At 37.7% G+C, this 20,655-nt stretch overlaps 1 protein-coding gene across 2 annotated transcripts; it reads right to left on the reverse strand.

Moving 5' to 3' along the window:
• Nucleotides 1–48: 48 nt before the first annotated feature.
• On the reverse strand, nt 49–20,136 carry LOC116301227 (ATP-dependent translocase ABCB1). Of its 2 annotated transcripts, XM_031710252.2 has the most exons (27): nt 19,982–20,136; nt 19,360–19,556; nt 16,083–16,146; nt 15,593–15,957; nt 15,339–15,510; nt 14,922–15,046; nt 14,736–14,852; nt 14,251–14,305; nt 12,419–12,643; nt 11,897–12,022; nt 11,399–11,602; nt 10,546–10,716; nt 9,841–10,002; nt 9,668–9,728; nt 8,755–8,903; nt 8,171–8,347; nt 7,327–7,431; nt 6,721–6,798; nt 6,392–6,475; nt 6,037–6,237; nt 5,450–5,550; nt 4,883–5,023; nt 4,331–4,487; nt 3,887–4,084; nt 3,224–3,430; nt 2,328–2,474; nt 49–1,827 (listed from the first exon to the last, which is right to left on the reverse strand). In XM_031710252.2, the coding sequence occupies exons 2-27, from the start codon at nt 19,518–19,520 to the stop codon at nt 1,621–1,623; spliced, it is 3,960 nt and encodes a 1,319-aa protein (XP_031566112.2). In that variant the 5' UTR covers nt 19,521–19,556; nt 19,982–20,136; the 3' UTR covers nt 49–1,620. The 2 variants fall into 2 exon arrangements, with proteins under 2 accessions (XP_031566112.2, XP_088896075.1); XM_089039949.1 differs by lacking the exon at nt 19,982–20,136 and having other exon boundaries at nt 19,360–19,635.
• Between the last annotated feature and the right edge of the window lie 519 nt (nt 20,137–20,655).

A 20,655-nucleotide genomic window follows, 5' to 3' on the forward strand; every position in this document is an offset into this window, starting at 1 on the left:
GTCCACCAACTTCATGTTTATCATGCTAAATAGATTGAAACCAGTGAATCAAATACAAGAACGCATTTTATTTTTACACCATTAAATAATACCATTTAAATACACTTGGTCTTAAGGCGATATGAAACATATAAGGGGCAGAAAAGGCAAAAGCAACTACATAACATGAGAGACCATTCACTACTTAAGGGGTGGAGGAAGGTGAGTTGCGATAGATAGACTGACTATTAGCGCTCCTTATCCCTATTTGCAAAGTTAAAAATTAAGGTGTTAATTTTGCTTGGATATGTTTCTTCAAGCAATGTTTTCAATTGTTCAAGAAATGTTTTTTCCGAGAAAATTTGCTTGAAGAAACGTATTCACATCTTTAAGTTAAAAATACTAGTAGCTGGAAATCCTCAAGTTTGGAGTCTAAATGATTGCGCATGACACGATCTTCTTCTGTAGATTACTACCCCTTAAGTGAAGGGCTTCAATAAATGATATAAAGTACTTAAAATTTACTTCATAAAGATTTAACTGCAAATATCTTGTGAAATATAACTGGTGAACATCGTTATATATTTAACTAAATTGTTTATAAATTTCCATCGACTATAGTGTCCTCTTATTGATCGTCATTTACGGTGGCCGAGAGGCGGACATAAAAAAAGTCGTAGTAAAAAATGCCAAAAGTTCAAAAGTCAAAGTGGTTTAGGTTTAGTTTGACAAAATGTCGGAGGCTTAAGGGAGAAACGTCACTTGAGTGAATTGTCTTTCATGACAAAATGCGGGACGCACAAAACTTCAAAAGCGAAAGTGTTTTGTGACAAAGTCGCTTGAGACCAAATGTCAAAATGTCTCGTGACAAAATGACTCAAGACAAAAAGGAAATTGATCAAAAAGACAAACTCACTTTGTAATATGGCCCTAAAACACTTTGACTTTTGAACTTTTGACTTTTTTTACTTCGACATTTTCATGTCCATTCTCGGCCACCGTAGGATCATAGATGACGTCTTAACATGTTCAAAACTCAAGTGTAACCACGAGCTCAGCAAGTGGTTCTACTGTAAAGTTTTGAATGTGAAACTTTGTGCAGAATTTTTGCTTAAATACTCAATCGTGATTGGCTAACTTGTATGAAAATAAAATGTAATTACAGTGGAGAGTTTGTGTTTACAAATATATTCAAACATTCGTTAGAATTTTTTAAAAAAACGTCACAATAAGTGACTTATAAATAAAAAAAAGCATTACATGTGCAAGATTTCATACATCCTCACTTCGTTTGGTAAATACTAAAAAAAACACAATTGCAATATGAAGATTTTGTCGGATTGCGAAAAACAACGTTCGGTGGTGCATGTACGACGTCAAATAACCGCTGCCCGACCAAACAGAATGCTTAGGCGCCACAGTGTTATGATCACGTCAAAATAGTGATGGTGTCCTCTTAAGATAGTGTTAAAACATTGTTCAACCAATCAGAATCTAGGACATGACGCACCTCTGAGACACCACAGAACATCACCTTTTCACATGAAACAAAATCTTATTTATGCATTTAATTACGCATTCATTCTTAAAACTTTGGCAATCCTGCCAAAGCCGTGTCCAAACGTTTGGTCACCCTTCAGTTTACGAGTTTTCGTTAACCATTTGTGCAGACACCAGACCAGAATAGATACCATTGAGTGCAATAAGCTCTTGGTGTGTGCCTTGCTCGGCCACGTGACCATGGTGAATTACTGCTATCTTGTCTGCATTTTTGACAGTGGACAGTCTGTGAGCTATCACGATGACTGTCCTTCCTTCGCTTGCTGCGTCAAGAGCATCTTGGACAACCTGATCAATATATAAACAGTCAATAAAAAGCAACAGAAAGCATGGGTGAATCGTGCTGTAAAGCGCTGCCTCTCGACACTGTAGTGGTGGCCCTCATTGGACCCCACCGTGCATCATAATAAAGGCGCGATTACAAGGAGCAAGTCATTTCTCTGCAACTTGTCTCGCACCAGCATTGCGACACAAGTTGCAAGAGTATCTAGCTACACGGTGCAACGCGAAAGGCGCTAACGTTATCCGACTTTCCTTTGTCTGCAAAACCCATTTTCTAGATTTCATAGAAGTCGAAATTCTTGGTTCTGTTCCATGCCGTGACCATGCCACGCGGGTTATTTTCATTGGCTAAGGAATGATCTCGCGCGCCGCAATGTGATTTCGTTCAACAGATGCCATCACTTTATTGTGACTACGTATTGTGACTACGCCGTGTGCAATAACTCTCCACACTCATTCGAAGTCGACTCGTATGCGCTATAATATCATTAGAAATTACACTGTACCCTTTCACTTTCAGTGTCAAGAGCTGATGTTGCCTCGTCCAGAAGCAGGATTTGTGGATTTCTGATGAGAGCTCTGGCGATAGCAATTCTTTGTTTTTGTCCTCCTGAGATTAATGTACCTTTGTCTCCTACCAGTGTATCGTAACCCTGGAAAAACACGAAAGCAAAGCAAAATTAAGCAACCATCTTTGTGCTTGGTCATCATACATTGACCATGGCAACGTTAACATCTCGCACTCTACTATGGATAACTGTAACATCTCGCGCGCTACTATGGAAACACAACATTGACCATGGCAACGTTAACATCTCGCGCGCTACTATGGAAACACATACATTGACCATGGCAACGTTAACATCTCGCGCGCTACTATGGAAACACAAACATTGACCATGGCAACGTTAACATCTCGCGCGCTACTATGGAAGCAGATACATCTACCGTGACAACGTTAACATCTGGCGCGCTACTATGGAAACAGATACATCTACCGTGGCAACTGAGATATCTACCATCGCAACCAACAATTTCTAGGGTGCATTGCTGCATGTGACGTCATAGCCATTATTTTGATTGACTTTGACAAAAATTTATTTATTTCTTCGGGCAAAGCCTAGGAGGACATAAGGGGAGCCAGTACAGGTCTTATTTAAAGTGCCCCCCCCCCCCCCCCGTCCACACTCACACACATACTAGATATTCAATACGTACTGTATCCAACTCACTGATTTTTTACGGAGGGAAAAACCGGAGAACCCGATCCTTCATATCCACAGTGTTGTCTTTTGTTATGAGCATGCGGTACTTGTGACAGCGCTCGCGCAACTCAGCCTGTGTGAGACAGACAGACAAAGAGAGAGAGAGAGAGAGGGAGGGGGAGGGGAGTTCACAGTACCTTGGGCAATGAGTTGATAAAGCTATGGATGTTAGATGATTTTGCTGCTGCTTCAATCTCCTCCATACTGACTTCACGGCTGTTGTCTCCATATGCGATATTCTCAGCAATACTGAAGCCAAACAGGACAGGTTCCTGCGACACGATACCCATCTTGGAGCGTAACCATTTGATGTTCAGGGTCTGTACATCAGTACCATCTAAGGCCTGGAAAATGACAGTAATAATAACATGTACTCATCTCTTCCTTAGATTGTCTTACTTCTGCTGAAATGCCGAAACAGAACCCATCTTATATTCCATTAATTCATCCATCCAATCGTTTATCCATCCATTCATTTATTTATTCATTCAATTATGCAATTGTGCACGAAGCGATTTCTGCTGCAACTAATTCACTGTTAGTATCTCATACTAGTTACGATTTTCAGACACCACCCAACTCGCCTCAAAAGGTGTATCACCCTTACAGTGTAAATTTGCCCCTAGTTTCGATATTCTGCGAACATTTCGACGACTTGTTGTGAAATTATTTTTTTACTACCCCAAGTCAAGAACATAAAAAGTTACGACTGATTAGCTTTGAATGACGGCAGCGAAATTCCAAATTTCAGCGTGCAGCTCACTAACGAGTTCGCAGAATATTAACCAATATAAACTCACCACTTCACCATCGTCTGCGTCATAGAATCTTTCCAATAAAGAAACCACAGTACTCTTTCCGCACCCACTGGATCCCACAAGGGCAACAGTTTGACCTGTCTTGACTTCAAGATTGAGTCCTCGTAACACTCTAACATCTGGACGAGTTGGATAGCGGAAACGCACACTGCGGAATTGAACCGTGCCTTGGACTGTTGCCTTGAATATAACAACATGAATGAGTCTTGGGTTGAGTTGTGAGAGATGACAGGAAATAGCAAAAGAAATCGAGGTAAAAGACTCAAGAAATTCATCTAATATTATGCTCTTGCTGTTGTATCACAGCGTGGGACAATCACAACAAAACCTAGGCTTCAAACTAGGTGATGAAAGCCCATTGAATGCTTCCCACGCTTAGAAGGTACCATGAGTAAGCAAGTGAAGTATAGGCAAACATGTACTTACTGGGGTTAGACCAAGATCTGAAGAGCTGTTAATAAGTGGAACACGATCAAAAAGTTTGAAGAGTCTTGCTGCAGCAATTTTAGCCTTGACGTAATCAGGGGAGAATCCAGACGCCTGACCAAACATCATACCCATGATTACGATACACATCACGACCCTATAATGATTCAAAATGACAAGTATCAGAGACAAGTTACAAGATCTTGTGAGTGTTTGGGTGAGCGTTGCGTGACGACCGACACTAAAAACGGATGCGAGGGAGACTAGGGTGGCTTGCGTTGCTATGGTCTCCTACGCAGCCGCAATAAGTGTCGTCACGCAATGCTCACTTATAGTAAGCGTTGCGTGACGACACTGATAGCGGCTGTGTAGTAGACTAACAACTGCTACGTCGCTGTCTCATCGCTGCTTAGTTCACGCCTGGGGACACGGATTCGATTCCTGACTGAGCCACATATGAGAGTTGAGTTTTTTTGGTGTATGGTTTTCTCCCTTGCCACAACTGAGTATTTTTAGACTGACCTACCACAGGTAGCCCAGTTATTGACTTACTTCATAACTTCCATCATAGTCATTTCGTCACGGACCATCAAGAACGCACCAAATCTAAATGATGCAGCATTACAGAAGAACATAATGGATTCCATTAGACCGTACGATAGACCATAGAGATGAGCACTGCGGACGGCTTTCCTGTTCAAAATACAAGTGAATACTAAATTTACCATGTGCTTGACTCTCACTTGTCTAGGGCCGAAAATAGACCACGTTTGATGTCTTAATAACTATCATGAATCTCGCTCTCTGATTGGTTGGGAGCGCGTGCTTTATGAGAACACACAGCACTTTCAGCGGCGTTATTCCTATCTAAAATAACGGTTTTTGTAAGTTTGTATTTTATAAAAGAAATAAAAAACTTGCTTGTTGTGCTGTGTGGCGTTATAAAGCACTTGGGAATTGCATAAATCCTTATCCAGTGGATAAGTCGATGCTGTTATCCAATATATTTATCTACTGGATAAGATTTATCCGTCGGATAGCACTATCCAGGCTTCGCGGTACAACCATAGTTAATAATAATTAACTGTTTCTTAAGATGAATAATATCACAGTACTTACTTAAATGGTGGTAACAAAGTGCGGTGGAACGTTTCACAGAAAGTTTTCTCTTTTCCAAGAGTGGCTATGGTTCGAATATTTTCAAATGCTTCTACAGCAACCTGCAAAAATGTTGATAAATGAAATTGGCACTATAAGAGCAAGAAAGTAAGCAAGTAAGCAAGCAAGCAAGCAAGCAAGGGACAGGGCATAAAGGAAGGATGGAAGGAAGGATAGGCAGGCAGAGGAGTGAAGGACCCAGGGCATAAAGGAAGGATGGAAGGAAGGAAAGGCACGCAGAAGAGTGAAGGACAGGGCATAAAGGAAGGATGGAAGGCAGGATAGGCAGGCAGAGGAGTGAAGGTCCCAGGGCATAAAGGAAGGATGGAGGGAAGGATAGGCAGGCAGAGGAGTGAAGGTCCCAGGGCATAAAGGAAGGATGGAAGGAAGGATAGGCACGCAGAAGAGTGAAGGACAGGGCATAAAGGTAGGATAGGCACGCAGAAGAGTGAAGGACAGGGCATAAAGGAAGGATAGGCAGGCAGAGGAGTGAAGGACAGGGCAAGGCAAAGCAAGGAATCTACCATTTAAATCATAAAATTGTTTACCTTTCCTGATTCCAGCAGCTCATCCTTGTCCTTAGTATCACCTACAAAGGTTTTAATCTGCAGCACACCAGCAATAGCAATGAAAGGTATGAACGCAAGAACCAACAGTGTCAACTTCCATCCGTTAAAAAAGGCATAGACTAAAGATGATATAATGGTGGTGATTGTCATGGCTATTGTGCCAAGTCTCGTACCTGTAGCCTGTATAGATAAATGATGACCTATGAATAATGAAATAATGGGATTAATGGGAATAATAAAAACGAAAGTGAAACGAGATATCTAAATGGAAGGAAAAGGGAATGAGCGGTGAAGAAATTAATTTAAAGTAAGTCATAAAGTATATTTCACTCACCCCTTTGACGTCAGATGCATGGGTTGCTAGGGCTGTTGTCAAGGCACCAGTAGAGTGACATGGGTCATCAAAAAAAGCCATTTCCTGTAGGGTGGGGTGGGGTAAGAATGTCAAATTATTTTCATGTTATAAACACTTTTTACTCAGTTCTTTATTAATAGTGGGCTATGTATTATTTGCTTATCCACAGAAACAGGAAAGATATATTAATAAATTTCAAGCATCTTTCTCTGACTGAGTGATTAGACAGAGATTCAAAAAGCAACTATGTTCACGGAGAAAACAGGATGTAAAGGTTGGAAGACAATGATTTAATTTACTGTTTTCACCTGTCTCAGAAGAGCCTTAAATGCCATGTCTCTTAGCCTGACTGTCAGCAACTCTCCAGAATATGCAAACATGTAATTCTGTAATTAAATGATGAGGATAAATCAAACGATGAGGATGAATGATCAGCATATTAATGTGTGGATTGAATAAAAATTTAAAATGTTGGGCAAAGTTGATGGTCCTCACAGATACAAATTAAAATTTATTGTGTGAGTTTTGTCATGGGAAGAAAACTGGAGAACCCAGAGAAAAACCTTCAAATCAAGGGAGAGACCTAACAAACTCTACTCACTTGTAATGCAGACCCTAGAGGTGACAGGACACTACACTATGGGTGCAACTATGGGTGATCTGATCAGGGCTCCAACTTGACAAACTCCTGTTCAATTAAGCTATTCTATCAACTAGAACTGTCAGAGCCAATCCAGGGGGTGGGTGAGAGGGAATGAGAATTGATAATTTCTATTTGTTCTTTTTTTTCTTTTTTCTTTTCTTTTTTTTGGTTTGGTTTGGCATCTTTTTCAGATGGATGCCCCTTGAATGCAGATCCCTCTCTTTAAGAAAATCCTCAAATCACCCGATCCACCCTTGGGTATTCAACTAACCTGGAACAGCTGGGTGAAGAAAGTAACGGCTCCAAAAACTAAGAACATCATGGACCAGAAAAAAGCCTTATCTTCAAGTTCTTGTGTATCTTGAATGGTGAATACCTGTAAAGATAAGAGACCCATGTATGACCAAAAAAATATTTTTGGATTGTTTAATAAAAAATATTAAGAAAAGGCACTATATATATATTATGTTAAATGTGCCAGGTATACTTCTCGGAAAATTTCAAAAATACCTCTAAAAGATACCCAAAGTCTTTTAAAAAGAGGGTGGTTGGACAATTTTAAACCCCTAAGAGACACCCTAAAAGATACCAATATATGCTGAAATTAAACCTAAACACGCTAACTGATTATTACCAAATCATTGATTCTTACCCCTAAGAGATACAACAAGCATACCCGATACATTAACCGGATACCAGAATGAAACGGATTAGACCATTTGTATTGTCTGTGGTACTACACTGTATCATAAAGCTTTGGTGCTTCCGCACTTTGATTATTGCAGTGTCTTTTGGGGTAATTGTGGCAAAACCTTATCGGATAAACTACAAAAACTGTTATGTGGAATAGTTTACCAAACAATGTACGACAGGCAACTATTAATGTACTGAATTATTGGTACATTTAAAACACAGCATTCATGGAAAGCAGGTCTTTATTTGCTTATTTATTTTTTTAATTTATTTATTTCATTACTTATTTATTTTATATAATATTTTTTATTCTATCTTGTATATGTTATTTATTCCAATATTTTGCAGTTTAATCCTGATGAATTTTACAACGTATAAATAAAGTTATCCTAACCTATCTGTTAATTCTTCAGTGTACTTACGTTTAGGATTTCGCCCAGAATCAAGGCAAACACCATTGGAAGAAATCCATTTCCTATAGCACCAATAGTCCCGACAAGCATGTAAGGCCATTCTGTGGCATTCATTTTCATGATTCGTAATGCTGGTGCAGGTTCAACTTTTTCTTCAACTATTTTGCCTTTTTTCGTTGAACTAACCTAAAAATGAAAACAAAAATAGAAAATAGAAATAATTCATGCAACGTTTGTGGGGGAGGGATTTTTAGAACAGTCCCTAAGGACGTCTGCAAAGGAGACTAGTAACTAGTAACTGTTGGTAATACATCGGCAACAATGACTCTGAAACTCGCAATGTAGCGATTTTACATGACATGTTTCATGGCACGGTCTGTTGTATACAGATCTTTAATTAAATGGTATTTATCATGATACTCCAGTTAGTGTAGTAAATAGTTTGAAAGCTTTAGAACAATCATTTTTATAGAATTTGTTTAGAAAGGCCACCTATGATTTCACCACTGTTAGTTACAATTCCACTCCCCCTTGCTAATACCAACAAGAGAGACTGTGCTGGCTTTCATAAGAGAAAAGAATGTAAAACATACATGGCTGTCCTGGCGAGATAAAGCAGAGCCAGGGCGGTGTTTTGATAGTCTTCGTGATGCTCGTCTCGACAGCTGTCTTTCAAGTTTGTTTGGTTCATGATCACTTCCATTTGACATGCTTCTCACAAACTTAACAGCAGCTTCAGTTTCTAAGTTTCATGAACAATAAATGATAACATAATTGTAGAGTAAGAAACACAAAAAATCACTTAGTTGCTAGCCTGCAAAGCAGGCATTCTTGTAGTTTTGTGGAAAAAACCGGGGTGTTGGGGAACTTTGGAACGAGCAAGAATTGAAACCAAGCAAAATGGAAGCATTCCCTTTTTACTAGGTCCCATTTTTCTCGCAGGCACATAATTGAAACAGGAACCCCAAAACCCAGATTCTTCCTCAAACCCATCAAAAGAATGTCTGCTTTGCAGGCTGCTTAATAGCAAAACCACTGTTGGGTTAAAAAAACAGAGAACATAGAAACTGAGACCAAAATGGTAATTTATGGGAAGTATTCTAATTAGATGTATCTTATGGAAACATGTTTATAAATTGTCCACTGACATAAAGCAGGGAATACCAATCCTTTCCATTTAAAATTCTACCTATACTTGTAAGTGACTATCAGCTATGAGTCAAATGGTGCATTGAGGTGTTCTATTCTTTGATGAAAGTAGCGCAAAATGATATCTCTATGTTCGCTGAAAAACAACTGATACTAGGACTGTCTCATCAACTACAGTACAACGATCCTTTAAGTGTGTTCCCTGAGATCACCTGGTTTGTCTTAATGAAAAACAATTTTGTATGATGGTGGTGATGATGGTCGTGATGGTTTTGATGATGACAGTGAAGATGATGACAGTGAAGATGATGATGATGATAATGATGACAATGATGGAGAATATTTTATGTCATTTACCTTTTTCTTCAATGCTTTCTACTATATCATCTTCTTCACCATTGTCATCACTCTCAAAGGTCTACATTACAAGTTTGAAGCATTAGTATGTTGAACACTCCAGATGACGTAAAAAAACGTTTTAACTCCTTGCATAATGATGAAAATGATATATGACAGTAGCTTTAGCTTACCTGTAAAGTAACTAGTTGCTTGTAAACTCCATCAACCTCCATCAGCTCACTATGTGTACCCAATTCTGCAACCACACCATCTTGGAAAGCAGCAATTTGGTCAGCACTTCTGACAGTCGACAGCCTATGGGCTATAACAATGGTGGTGCGTCCTTGACGAGCCTGCATTTGGAGGACAACAACAAGACACAAGTAGTATTAGTCAGAGCAATAATTAGACTGATCAATGAATTTTTAAAATTTAAGGGGTTCTTCCATGAGGTTCGCTTCACAACCACTACCACTATATTCACAACACTATATTTACAACAAATAAAATACCAAACTCACATGTTGATTTTTACGGAGGGGAAAAACTGGTGGACCAAAAGAAAAACCCTCATGGCAAAGGAGAGAACAACACATCAAATAAACTGAACTAGTATCATCGATCATCCAGTCCGAGCTGGGTCACAAACTTGGACCACAGTGGTGAGAGAAAGGCGGTAAACCACTATGACACTATGCCACCCATCCCAGTATGGTGCTTTTCCTTGAGGTTTGCTCCACACTCACTATCACTACTTTCATTATTTACAAGATAAAACAATAAATTCACATGTAGATTTTTACGGAGGGAAAAAGCCGGTGGATCCAGAGAAAAATGCTCAACAAAACCACTGTTGTGAGAGGCAGGAAGTGAATGGACAGAAATGAAAATCCTACCTTATCCAAGGCAGACTGAACTATAGATTCACTCTCTGTATCCAAAGCTGATGTTGCTTCATCTAGAAGAAGTATTTTGGGGTTACGAACTAAAGCACGGGCGATGGCTATACGTTGTTTTTGACCACCACTTAGCTGTGCACCACGTTCACCAACAAGAGTTTCATAACCCTGCATGACAGAAGAATGTAAGTTGACATTATGATATCTAAAGTGAAAATAGTGCTAATAGTCCCATTAAGATTTCCCTGTGCCGAACTGTACCTGAATAGTCATTGAAGTGAGAAAGTGGTAACCATGTAATGATGGAGACCTCTTTAACACCTTGGACAATTTTTCATGTCTCTATCATTGCAAAGTCATCACTGTTCTTGCTTTGATGCATAGGCATGGTTGCATGCATTTGAAGATGGCACAGTGAACTGAGAAGTGAACTATTTTTTAGCTGACTACTAATGAAAGATCCTCAAAACCACAATAAATGATGACGTAATGAAGTACTTGATTAAGCTATTATTGAAACCAATGCACCCCGTAACCTCCCTATTCTCCTGCTCCATTTTAGGAATTTTAAAATGTGTTGTTACAAAGTTAAGTGCGAAATGAAATGCTGTATATATGACCCATGTAGATGACGGCCTTTTCTACCAAAGAATAACTTTTTCTTGCTTGCTTCGTCTGGTTTAAATAACTATTTTTTGCTTGCTTTGTCTAATTTAATTTTTGGTTTAATTTTTTAACAGACCATCCTTAGGACATTATGACCAAGGGTTGCTGGAGACAATAAGCAAATGAGACCCCTCGTAGCTCTAATTCCATTACGTGTTTTTAACAAGCTCCAAAATTTCCTGACCTGTGGCAGATTTTGTATGAAGTCATGAGCGTTAGCCATCTTTGTAGCACTTTCAATATCTTGTTGACTGACGCCATCTTGTCCATAACGGATGTTTTCAGCTATGGTTGTAGCAAACAGAACAGGTTCCTGGCTGACCACTCCAATGTGCTGCCTCAACCAACTCAAATTCAGTGTTTTAATATCTTTATTATCCAACAGCACCTGAATGGAATACAGAAATATCAAGTTATTTTTGATACAAAATCTGGGACTCAGAATTGTCATGAAATTTGCACCATCACGTAATTGAAGCCATGGAAGGAGGCACAACAATAGAGTCATTTTTCCCTTGGACTGCCACCATCATGTGATGGTGTAAAGCCTCTATAATTTATGAATCAAAACTTTTGCATCAGGATATGTGGAGTCACCATAAAGCCTCTCTAGTCTCCTCTTTAAGACTGCATATGACACACTCCACACTCTCTTAAACTAATTATTATTTTCCACACATACCGTTCCACTTTCTGGGTCGTAGAATCGTTGAACAAGCTTGACAGTCGTGCTCTTGCCACATCCACTTTCTCCTACCAGGGCAACTGTCTGCCCTCTACTCACACTGAGATTAAGGCCATTTAAAACCTATAATACAAAGATTGCATTTGATTATTAACCTTTTTCTGTTCTTTCATGTTTGTTCAACAAAGAAAATAAATAAAAGATTGAGTTATGTTATGGAACTGAATAGTGAATTGTAAACCCTAAAGGGTTTAAATAGGAAATATCTTTAACCCAAAAAGGACTGCCAACATCAACCCTGACACTTGGACAAATTGGAAGCAAAATATAAGGTTGATTACCCATCTTACCAATATTATGACCAACTAAATTGAGCATTTAAATTGAGCAAATTACTTTGATCTGTGTAATTACAAACTTAGAGTAAGTCAACAAAATGCACAGAAAGGGCACAGGGTAGTATCCACAAGTTCGCCAAGGGCAGATTGATTTAATTCCTTGACAATTTGCATTATCTACCTTGACATCAGTTCGTGATGGGTAAACAAAATGAATATCTTTAAATTCAATTTCACCATCAACGTCATCTGGCTTTTCTCCATCGTCTGAGCTGACGTCAATGGGTGGTTCTCTCTCAATGATGGCAAACAGTTCGTATGCTGCTCCTCGGGCTGTTGCTATGGCTTCCATGTTGGGTCCTGCCTGACCAAGCTGCGTAGCACCAACCAGAACTGAGAAGAAAACCTAAAAAATACAAAAGAATCAAAAGAAATGCAAGTTACTGCATAATATTGCTCCATACAACCATCTAAATATTGTTATTATTATTATTATTATTATTATTATACAGCATCTCATTAATCACATATAGGTAACTGTCCAATTATTTTCTTAATTGGACAGGTCTTGTTGATATGGAATTAATTAGGCAGCTATATAATTAATAGGTAATGGGATTTCATGCTCCCCAATCAAGAAATAATTAGACTTGAAAAATTCCTCTGACCGCCAAATTGGACTCGGCCTACGGCCTCATCCAATTTGTCAGTCCTCGGAATTTTCCTCGTCCAATTATTTCTTAATTGGACAGCATGGAGTCCTATTACATATACTTATTATTATTATTATTATCATTATTATTATTATTATTATTAAATTGGTAACTAGTTGTCTCGGATTTCTTGAGATGTACTTTCTAGACATTTTGGTAGAGATACTACGACCTTCATTGGCAGGATGATGGCTAATGCAAATTGCAGTCCTACAGTTTTAATAAACGTTTGTATACCATAAGGAGATGGATGTGTTCATCAATTGAATATTCATCGTGTATAGAGTATCTTCAACTGTATACAGAATATTATGCTTCCAAGAGAACTAGTAGATCTGAGAAAAGATATTAGCCAGTCAGAGTCAAGAAAATTAACAAAACTGAGTTGTAACATTTCCTCGTGAAAATATGGATTCCTAGGCCACCAAGAGAACAAAAATGACTTTGCTAAGAAGCGCTCGATAACAATGACACAATGATTAATGAGATTTTTATTTATGGGCAGTAGATTTTCATTTACTTGCTGGTCAATTTTTGCTGGCTCATAAAAATAATAACATTTAGAAAAAAACATATAGAGTGCAAACTTTATATCCATGAAATAATACTAGCTAGTTAGTGCAAAATAGCACCAATGAAACAATTGAAAACAAAAGATGTAACAGATCTGTTAAGCCAGGGCTGTCAACTCTCCCAGATGAAGCGGGAGTCTCCAGATTTTGGACCATATCTCCCGGTCTCCAGATTAGTCTCGACTTTCACAACCATAATTAAAATTCCAATTATTTTGTGTTGTTTGTGTTATTTTACATCGCTAACAAAATCAAAACGTTCCTCATAAACTGTTCTTGCAAGCAGGCCATTGTAATGTAGAGATTGTGAATTTCATACAGAAATATAGTTGACACGTACACTTTGATGGTGTCAGTCTTCGATGATGACTATCGTAGTTGTAGGTTGAGTCATCGAGTTGAAGTGTGTGTGAAGTTAAGTGTGTTTTATACAGCAATAAAGAAAGCTTTATATCAAACAACGAGTAATCTTCTACAGTAATATAAGCTATAATCTGATTTGTCAGAAATAAACCAATCACATCAAATATTACAAAGCGAAAGACGTATTTTCGCTCGCTTTTTGACGCACTGTGACGTCATGTCCCTTCCCTATCAATTCTCCAGATTTGAATATCCTGGGGGTTGACAGCCCTGCAAGCACTATTTAGTTTTTGTGCTATTTCACAGATATATGGTCTGCACTTACTAATATCTAGTTTTTTAATGATAAGGCAAAAGGTCATTACCACTAGAAGGTCTCCTCCATTGATTTCCTCCTTCACAACAAGTGTTGAGCCAAACCTGGAAAACGAATTCATCATACACCATCATTGTTAGTTTATCGATCTTTTACGCATGACATCAGTATTATGGAAAAACGACTTCTGGATCCAAATTAAAAATCAGCTCTATCAAAAAAGGTTTTTTCAAGGATTTGTTGTCCAAGTTCTAATTGTTTCAATTTGGAGTTAAATCATTTAGAACATTTTTGTCTTATTTTAGCAGTTCTTGTAAGCCGTAGTGCCCCTAAATAGGCCACAACTTTAAAGCTCTACTGTATACTGCAGTATTAAAATAATGTATTAATCTGATTGAAGACTAAAAAGATTAGAGATTTTTCAAGATTTGAAATCTGTATGATGGATAGAGGCTCTGACGTCAATACTGTTTTGCGAAGAAGAAAGGGACAATCTCAAAAACTAACAGTACACCAAAGATGTCAAAAACTTACCAAAACGCAAGTGCATAACTCCCAAACATTATTAACTGGAAAAACCCAAAACCAAGCCCTACTGAAAGTCCTTTCTTGATGCCATAAGCACGAGCCTCGCCAAGATTGCCAGCATACCTTTGATTCAATAAAAACATGATGTTAAGAATAACTTTCAATACCAAAGTTGATATCTACTTTTTTTACCTCTTTTGTTCTTTTTCTTCTCCTCCAAAAGCTGCTACCGTCTTGATGGATGACAAGACTTCTTCAGCAATTGCACCTGCCTTGGCATACGCATCTAACTCTTTGCTTGTAAATACTGAAATAACCTACAAACAAAATGAATGAAAGAGGATAATTATAATAACAGGATAAATGACAGACTTCAAGGATTGGATATTATGAAATGGATGGATTGATGGGATAGCATGGGATGGATGGATGGGTAAGTTGGGATGGATGGATGGATGATATATATCATTAAAAACAAACCACCTTTCCCACTAGCAATGATCAGATCATGTTGGATGGAATGGATGGGATAAATGTATGGAAAAAGAATAGGATGGGATGGATGAATGGGAAGGGATGGATTGAATAGATTATTAGGAATATAAGCACCTTTCCCATGATTCCACCAGCGATGATCATAAGAGGAGTTAAAGACAGGATAACAAGTGTCAACTTCCAGCTGTACACAAACCCAATAGCAAAGCCAGCAAAAAAAGTCACAGTAAACTGGATCGCCATTCCCACTTTTGACCCAATTCCTTCTGCCACTTTGTTGATATCCCTAAACATCAAAATAAAAATCAATGAGTACACAACGAAGAAAGAATGGTCAAAAGTATTATGGAATAAGATACACTACTTACTCTGTTAGCCTGCTGTTCAACTCTCCTACATCATAGATATCAAACCAACCTATATCCTGGCGCATAACAGAATTAAAAAATGCAGTGCGCATTTTCTTAGTTTGACGCACAGCCGTCAGAGAAAAAAGTCCAGTATGTAGATATGCCACAATTATTGTTCCAACTGCTAAATATATGTAATAGATGGCTAGCTCTTCCATGACACCTTCAAGATCAGGTTTCTTTGTTGGGATCTCAAAGTTGATTAAATTTTCAACAAGACGACCAAAGATGATAAACTGTACAGGAGTAGCAGCACCATGTGCAATGGCCCCAAATACTGCCAGGAAAATCAGGAATTTGTCTTCTCTGTCTGTATAGTAAAACTATAAAAAAAATTCAAATATATTTGTAGTTGCATTTTTTGTGGGGTTTTTAAATAACAAACTGCACTCAATAACCCCAAGAAAAACCTTTTTGGAATGCACAAATATTTTTTGCAAATATTTACCAGCTTTGTAAAGGGTACCATTTTAGGCTTCTCCTTCTCGTCTTTCTTCTTCTTGCTTTCATCACTATTTCATTAATTATTCATAAGTATGGATTATTTTCTAAAGAACATATTAGATTGAATAATAGATTACTTAACAATATTATAACACAATGTGGATACCATATGGCTATTCAAAAAATTCATGATAATAGTTCGTTTTATCAACCATAAATTTAAATAAATATGGTCCAAGCTTTCGGCCTACTCGGCCATCCTCAGGGAAATGAAAAACGTTACAATTGACAAAGAAAACACAATCAAACCATGGCATATGTGCGCACGCATATAATCAAACAAAATCGCACATGCTTAGAAAAACAAACAAATAAATAAATACTAATAAATAAATAAGTAAATAAATAATAAAAAAACAATTATCAAGCAAGCTAACATAATTTCCTGGTAAAATTCTACCACTATGTCGATTAAATAAGGTGCTCTTATCCTTTGCTATGCTGCAGGCCTCCCACCACTTCCGTTGATTCCATTTCAACTCTTTTGATAGGATTTTTTACACTGTTCCAGTCGATGGAATATATGTCCTGTCTCATTCACATGGACAGCCAAGGCAAATTTGTCCTCTTTTTTGAAGGCAAACTGCCGCCTGATGTTCTTTCTTTCTTGTACCTAGAGATCTGCTAGTTTTGCCAATATACTTGTTGTCACATTCCCCACAGGGGATAGAGTAGTGTAGGCCAAAAGCTCGGATCATATTTATTAAAATTTATGGTTGACAAAAACGAACTATTATGAATTTAACAACAACCAACAAACAACTGTTTGATTTATTCAAATAATGTTGCATGCAGCATAGCGCATAGAGCAATTTATTTTTGTATGACTGTGAAAAGCTCAATTCTGTATGACTGTCTTGCCATGACCGTGATGTATTGTAGAATTGGCAGATTTTTTTTTCACAATGTGATTGATCTGGCAATGATGTAACCTTGACATGACCATGTCAAGATTGAGTACGAGTATGAGTTTTAAAATAATTGGTCCTGTGCAAGTGGTTAACACTAAATCTTAGTCGATTTCCAATTTTTTTACAATCAAATGTTTCACAGGGTTCGTGCAGGAATTCCATGAAAAGATTCAAGGAGTTTTCAAGGAGTTTTTAAGGAACAAAATGACATTTTTCAAGGAGTAAAGTATTGATGAATCTTTGTAACATTTCTTTCTTTCGGTTATCGGTACGTTTTAGTATATTAACCTCAATTTTCTTGGAATAGATACATGCACCCTGAGAAAATGTTACACTGTAACTGCTGCTAAATTGGTTTCTTCTTTAGTAAATACAGTAATTTTAGATTTATCAATATGACTCAGTATAAGTTGTTCTTAAAAACCAGTCTTTGTGAATTATTTCCATGCAATTTTAATTTATGATAGATTTAGCTCGGCCTCTGAATAGGAGATGAATATTTTGGTTGAGTGATTATGCCCAAAGCTATTCAAGACAATGTCCCTGGGAAACGTATATCCCCGGAGCCTCGTTTTTAATTGCTTAGTGAATGATCACTCCACTAAAATATCAAAAGTTGGCTATTGAAGAGGCCTCAATGGCTAGCTTATCGAGACATCTACTAACAAAACATTATAAAAAACTTGATACATATAACAGCGTCAAAATATTACGCTTTAAAGGAAGCCCATCTCAAGCTCCAGGTTGCAGAGAAATTTCTCTCTGGTCCGAGGGACGTAGCAAAAAATTAATCTCTACAAATAACTAAAGCTGGCAGCTTATATATTTTAAACATTTTTCATTGATACTTTTTCAAGGACTTTTATACGTTTTTCCATTTTTCAAAGAGTTTCAAGTGCCCTTGAAAATGCATTTTAAATTCAAGCACTTTTCAAGGAGTTTAAGGACCTGCACCAACCCTGGTTTCAATCTATGTACACGATCAAGACTAGAAAAAGATAGTGCCTCTCTTCAAAAGTTAAAACTCACACTTGTAGTCATTCTCATACTCATCATCCGATCTAAAGGACTCTATTAATTTTTTTGTAACAACCCCTGCACATAATCTTTTGCTGGAGTTTTGTTTACTGAAGGGAGAAATTGAACACTGGATTCGTGCTGAGGTAATCACTTAAAATTCAAGGGCTATTCAGGGAGTATATAAGGACCCAAAAATGAATTTTCAAGGAGTATGTTCAGCTAAATATGCCAAGGTTTTATCAGCACATGTCTGACTTTCAGATTTTCAATCTTTCTAGCTAGGTCTATTTCAGAACCATGCAAGTAATGATCAAAGCAAACATTTAAAGTGTATATGACACGTAACAATTTCATTGTTTAAAATGTGTAGTTTGTTAGTAATAATAAGAATATCGTAATACAATTTGTTTCAAAAGTTTATTTCTTGAGATATTTGAGAAAATTAAGCCCAATTTGTGACGTCATTTTGTTGACACGTAATATAGTTCGGTAGTAATGCACCAAATGTAAAATGTAATTCGTATAAGAGAACAAGAAAAACTGCATATCCTATTCACCTTCATTTGATAGCTTACATAGTACTCTTCAAATGTTGGAAAATTAAACTGAAAAGTGTCTTCCCTGATATTAAGATTCTACAAACATATTTCGTATATTTGCAACTAAATCTGGAGACTTGTAAACAAAATGACGTCACAACTTGTGCTAAATTTTCTTGAATTTCTAGAGAAATACGTTTTTGAAACAAATTTAACCATGATATTCTTATTATTACCAATAAACTACACGTTTTCAACATCAACATTTTTCGTGTCATATACACTTTAAGGAGTTTTCAAGGATTTTTGCTAAAATCGTAAAATTCAAGAGTGCCCTTGAAAATGTGAATTAAATTCAAGGAGTTTAAAAAGTAGCACGAACCCTGTGAACAATAAGCTTGCTCAATTTGGGGATAACCCCCCCCCCCCCCCTCTCATTATCTAAAGGTCCATCCCTAATATGCTGATTGGCTCAAAAGATGTTGACAGATGTGGCTATGCTGGACATGATGTCATTACCCTAAAATTAGTTTCTTGGTGGATGAGGCTCAAACAATATGCTCAAGGGCACAAAATGTGGGGCAAGTGACTATGAAAATGTACTATGCGGCATAAGAACGCGAAAAATCTTAATTATGTTGATGCAAACATTGTATTTGTCGCGGCCCATCGCGGTCAATCGCTCACTTTCACATTCAATGAAAATAAATTAAAGTCAAGTTATATATACTTATAAGTTTATACATCTTACTTTTCATCGCCGTCGTCTTTATTACTGACAGCATGGCCATTCGTATCTTCTGGATAAAAATTGACGCCCACATTATCGACCCCTCCATTGGACGACTTGTAAAGTTCATCGTAGGATGGCGGCTGTGGCTCTTCTTCTCTCTTCCGATAAGTGCCGTTCATTTTGGTATTATGAAACAAGCTAATATTTCGAGAACGCTGTCAAATATATATATATTATCGATTGGTAAGAGTTCTTTTACTGGCGCACAGTTGAGTAGCGTTATAGGAAAACTAAATGTTCACTACGAGGATCGTATTTATCAAGGGTTAATATTTTGATTAGTCTTACATCATTTCCTGCGTACGGAGAGCAGACGGCGTTCAAAAAAAAAGCTGACTCATTCTGACTCATATAGCTTTTATGTATATTACATTTCTCTCCTATTTGCTTTGACGTAATCTCCTAATTTTAAATATATGGCGGTAAACGTATGGTTTTATTAATGTTTTAGCCTTTCATCTCCAAGTAAATCGGGTTTTATTTTTAAACTAAACTTAACAAAGCTGCGCTTGTGGCATTAATTACGAGAAAATAAACGTTTAACAAACCAAGGTCTGCATGGAATTGACCTTTTCATTACCTTATTTCTCTGCCAACCAAGAATAAATCATTAGACACAGGTCAAGTTACAGAAAATGTCGTTATTTCTGCGAGTTTTGTCCGATATTTCTTCTTCTTTCGTCGTTTCGGGCTTCGTAGTCGTCTCAGTACGTTACGAACAAACAAACAGATAGATGTCCCAGCGACCTGTGCAGCCAGGCGTCGGGATACGGCTTGCAACTTGTGGGGAAGGGGAGGGGAGGGGGTAGGTTTCTCTTTGGTCTCGCGCGAGAAAAGACGTCAAATAAATAATAAAGGCCAAAAAATATTAGAGTTCATCGGTATTTTTTGAGAATCTAACAATTTCCATTGAGCCCTGTAATAGTGGTTGGCTCAGTGATTAGATTAGGAATGTTCCGACCCCTACCGTAAGTGTGTCCGCACTGAATATCTCTAAAACACACTGTAAATTTTATCGAAAACTTACTGAGTACCCTATCGGTAGAATTAAACCCAAAACCCACCCTGGAGGGGGAGGTGAGAGACAAGGCATTGCATATAGCTATTTATAAATCGTTACCGAACGAGCTAAAGTATAACTAAACGCTTCCATATATAGACTACGCGAGACTACTTACCACAGAGGGGGGTTAGTAGTACGCGTACCATATATGGTAAGGGCCTTGGATCCCTTAGACAAGCGAATAGCGGACC

Source organism: Actinia tenebrosa, unplaced genomic scaffold, assembly GCF_029948245.1.
Source record: "Actinia tenebrosa isolate PJP-AT-01 unplaced genomic scaffold, QUT_ActTen_1.0 PGA_scaffold7__59_contigs__length_16204524, whole genome shotgun sequence".
NCBI classification, from domain to species: domain Eukaryota; kingdom Metazoa; phylum Cnidaria; class Anthozoa; order Actiniaria; family Actiniidae; genus Actinia; species Actinia tenebrosa.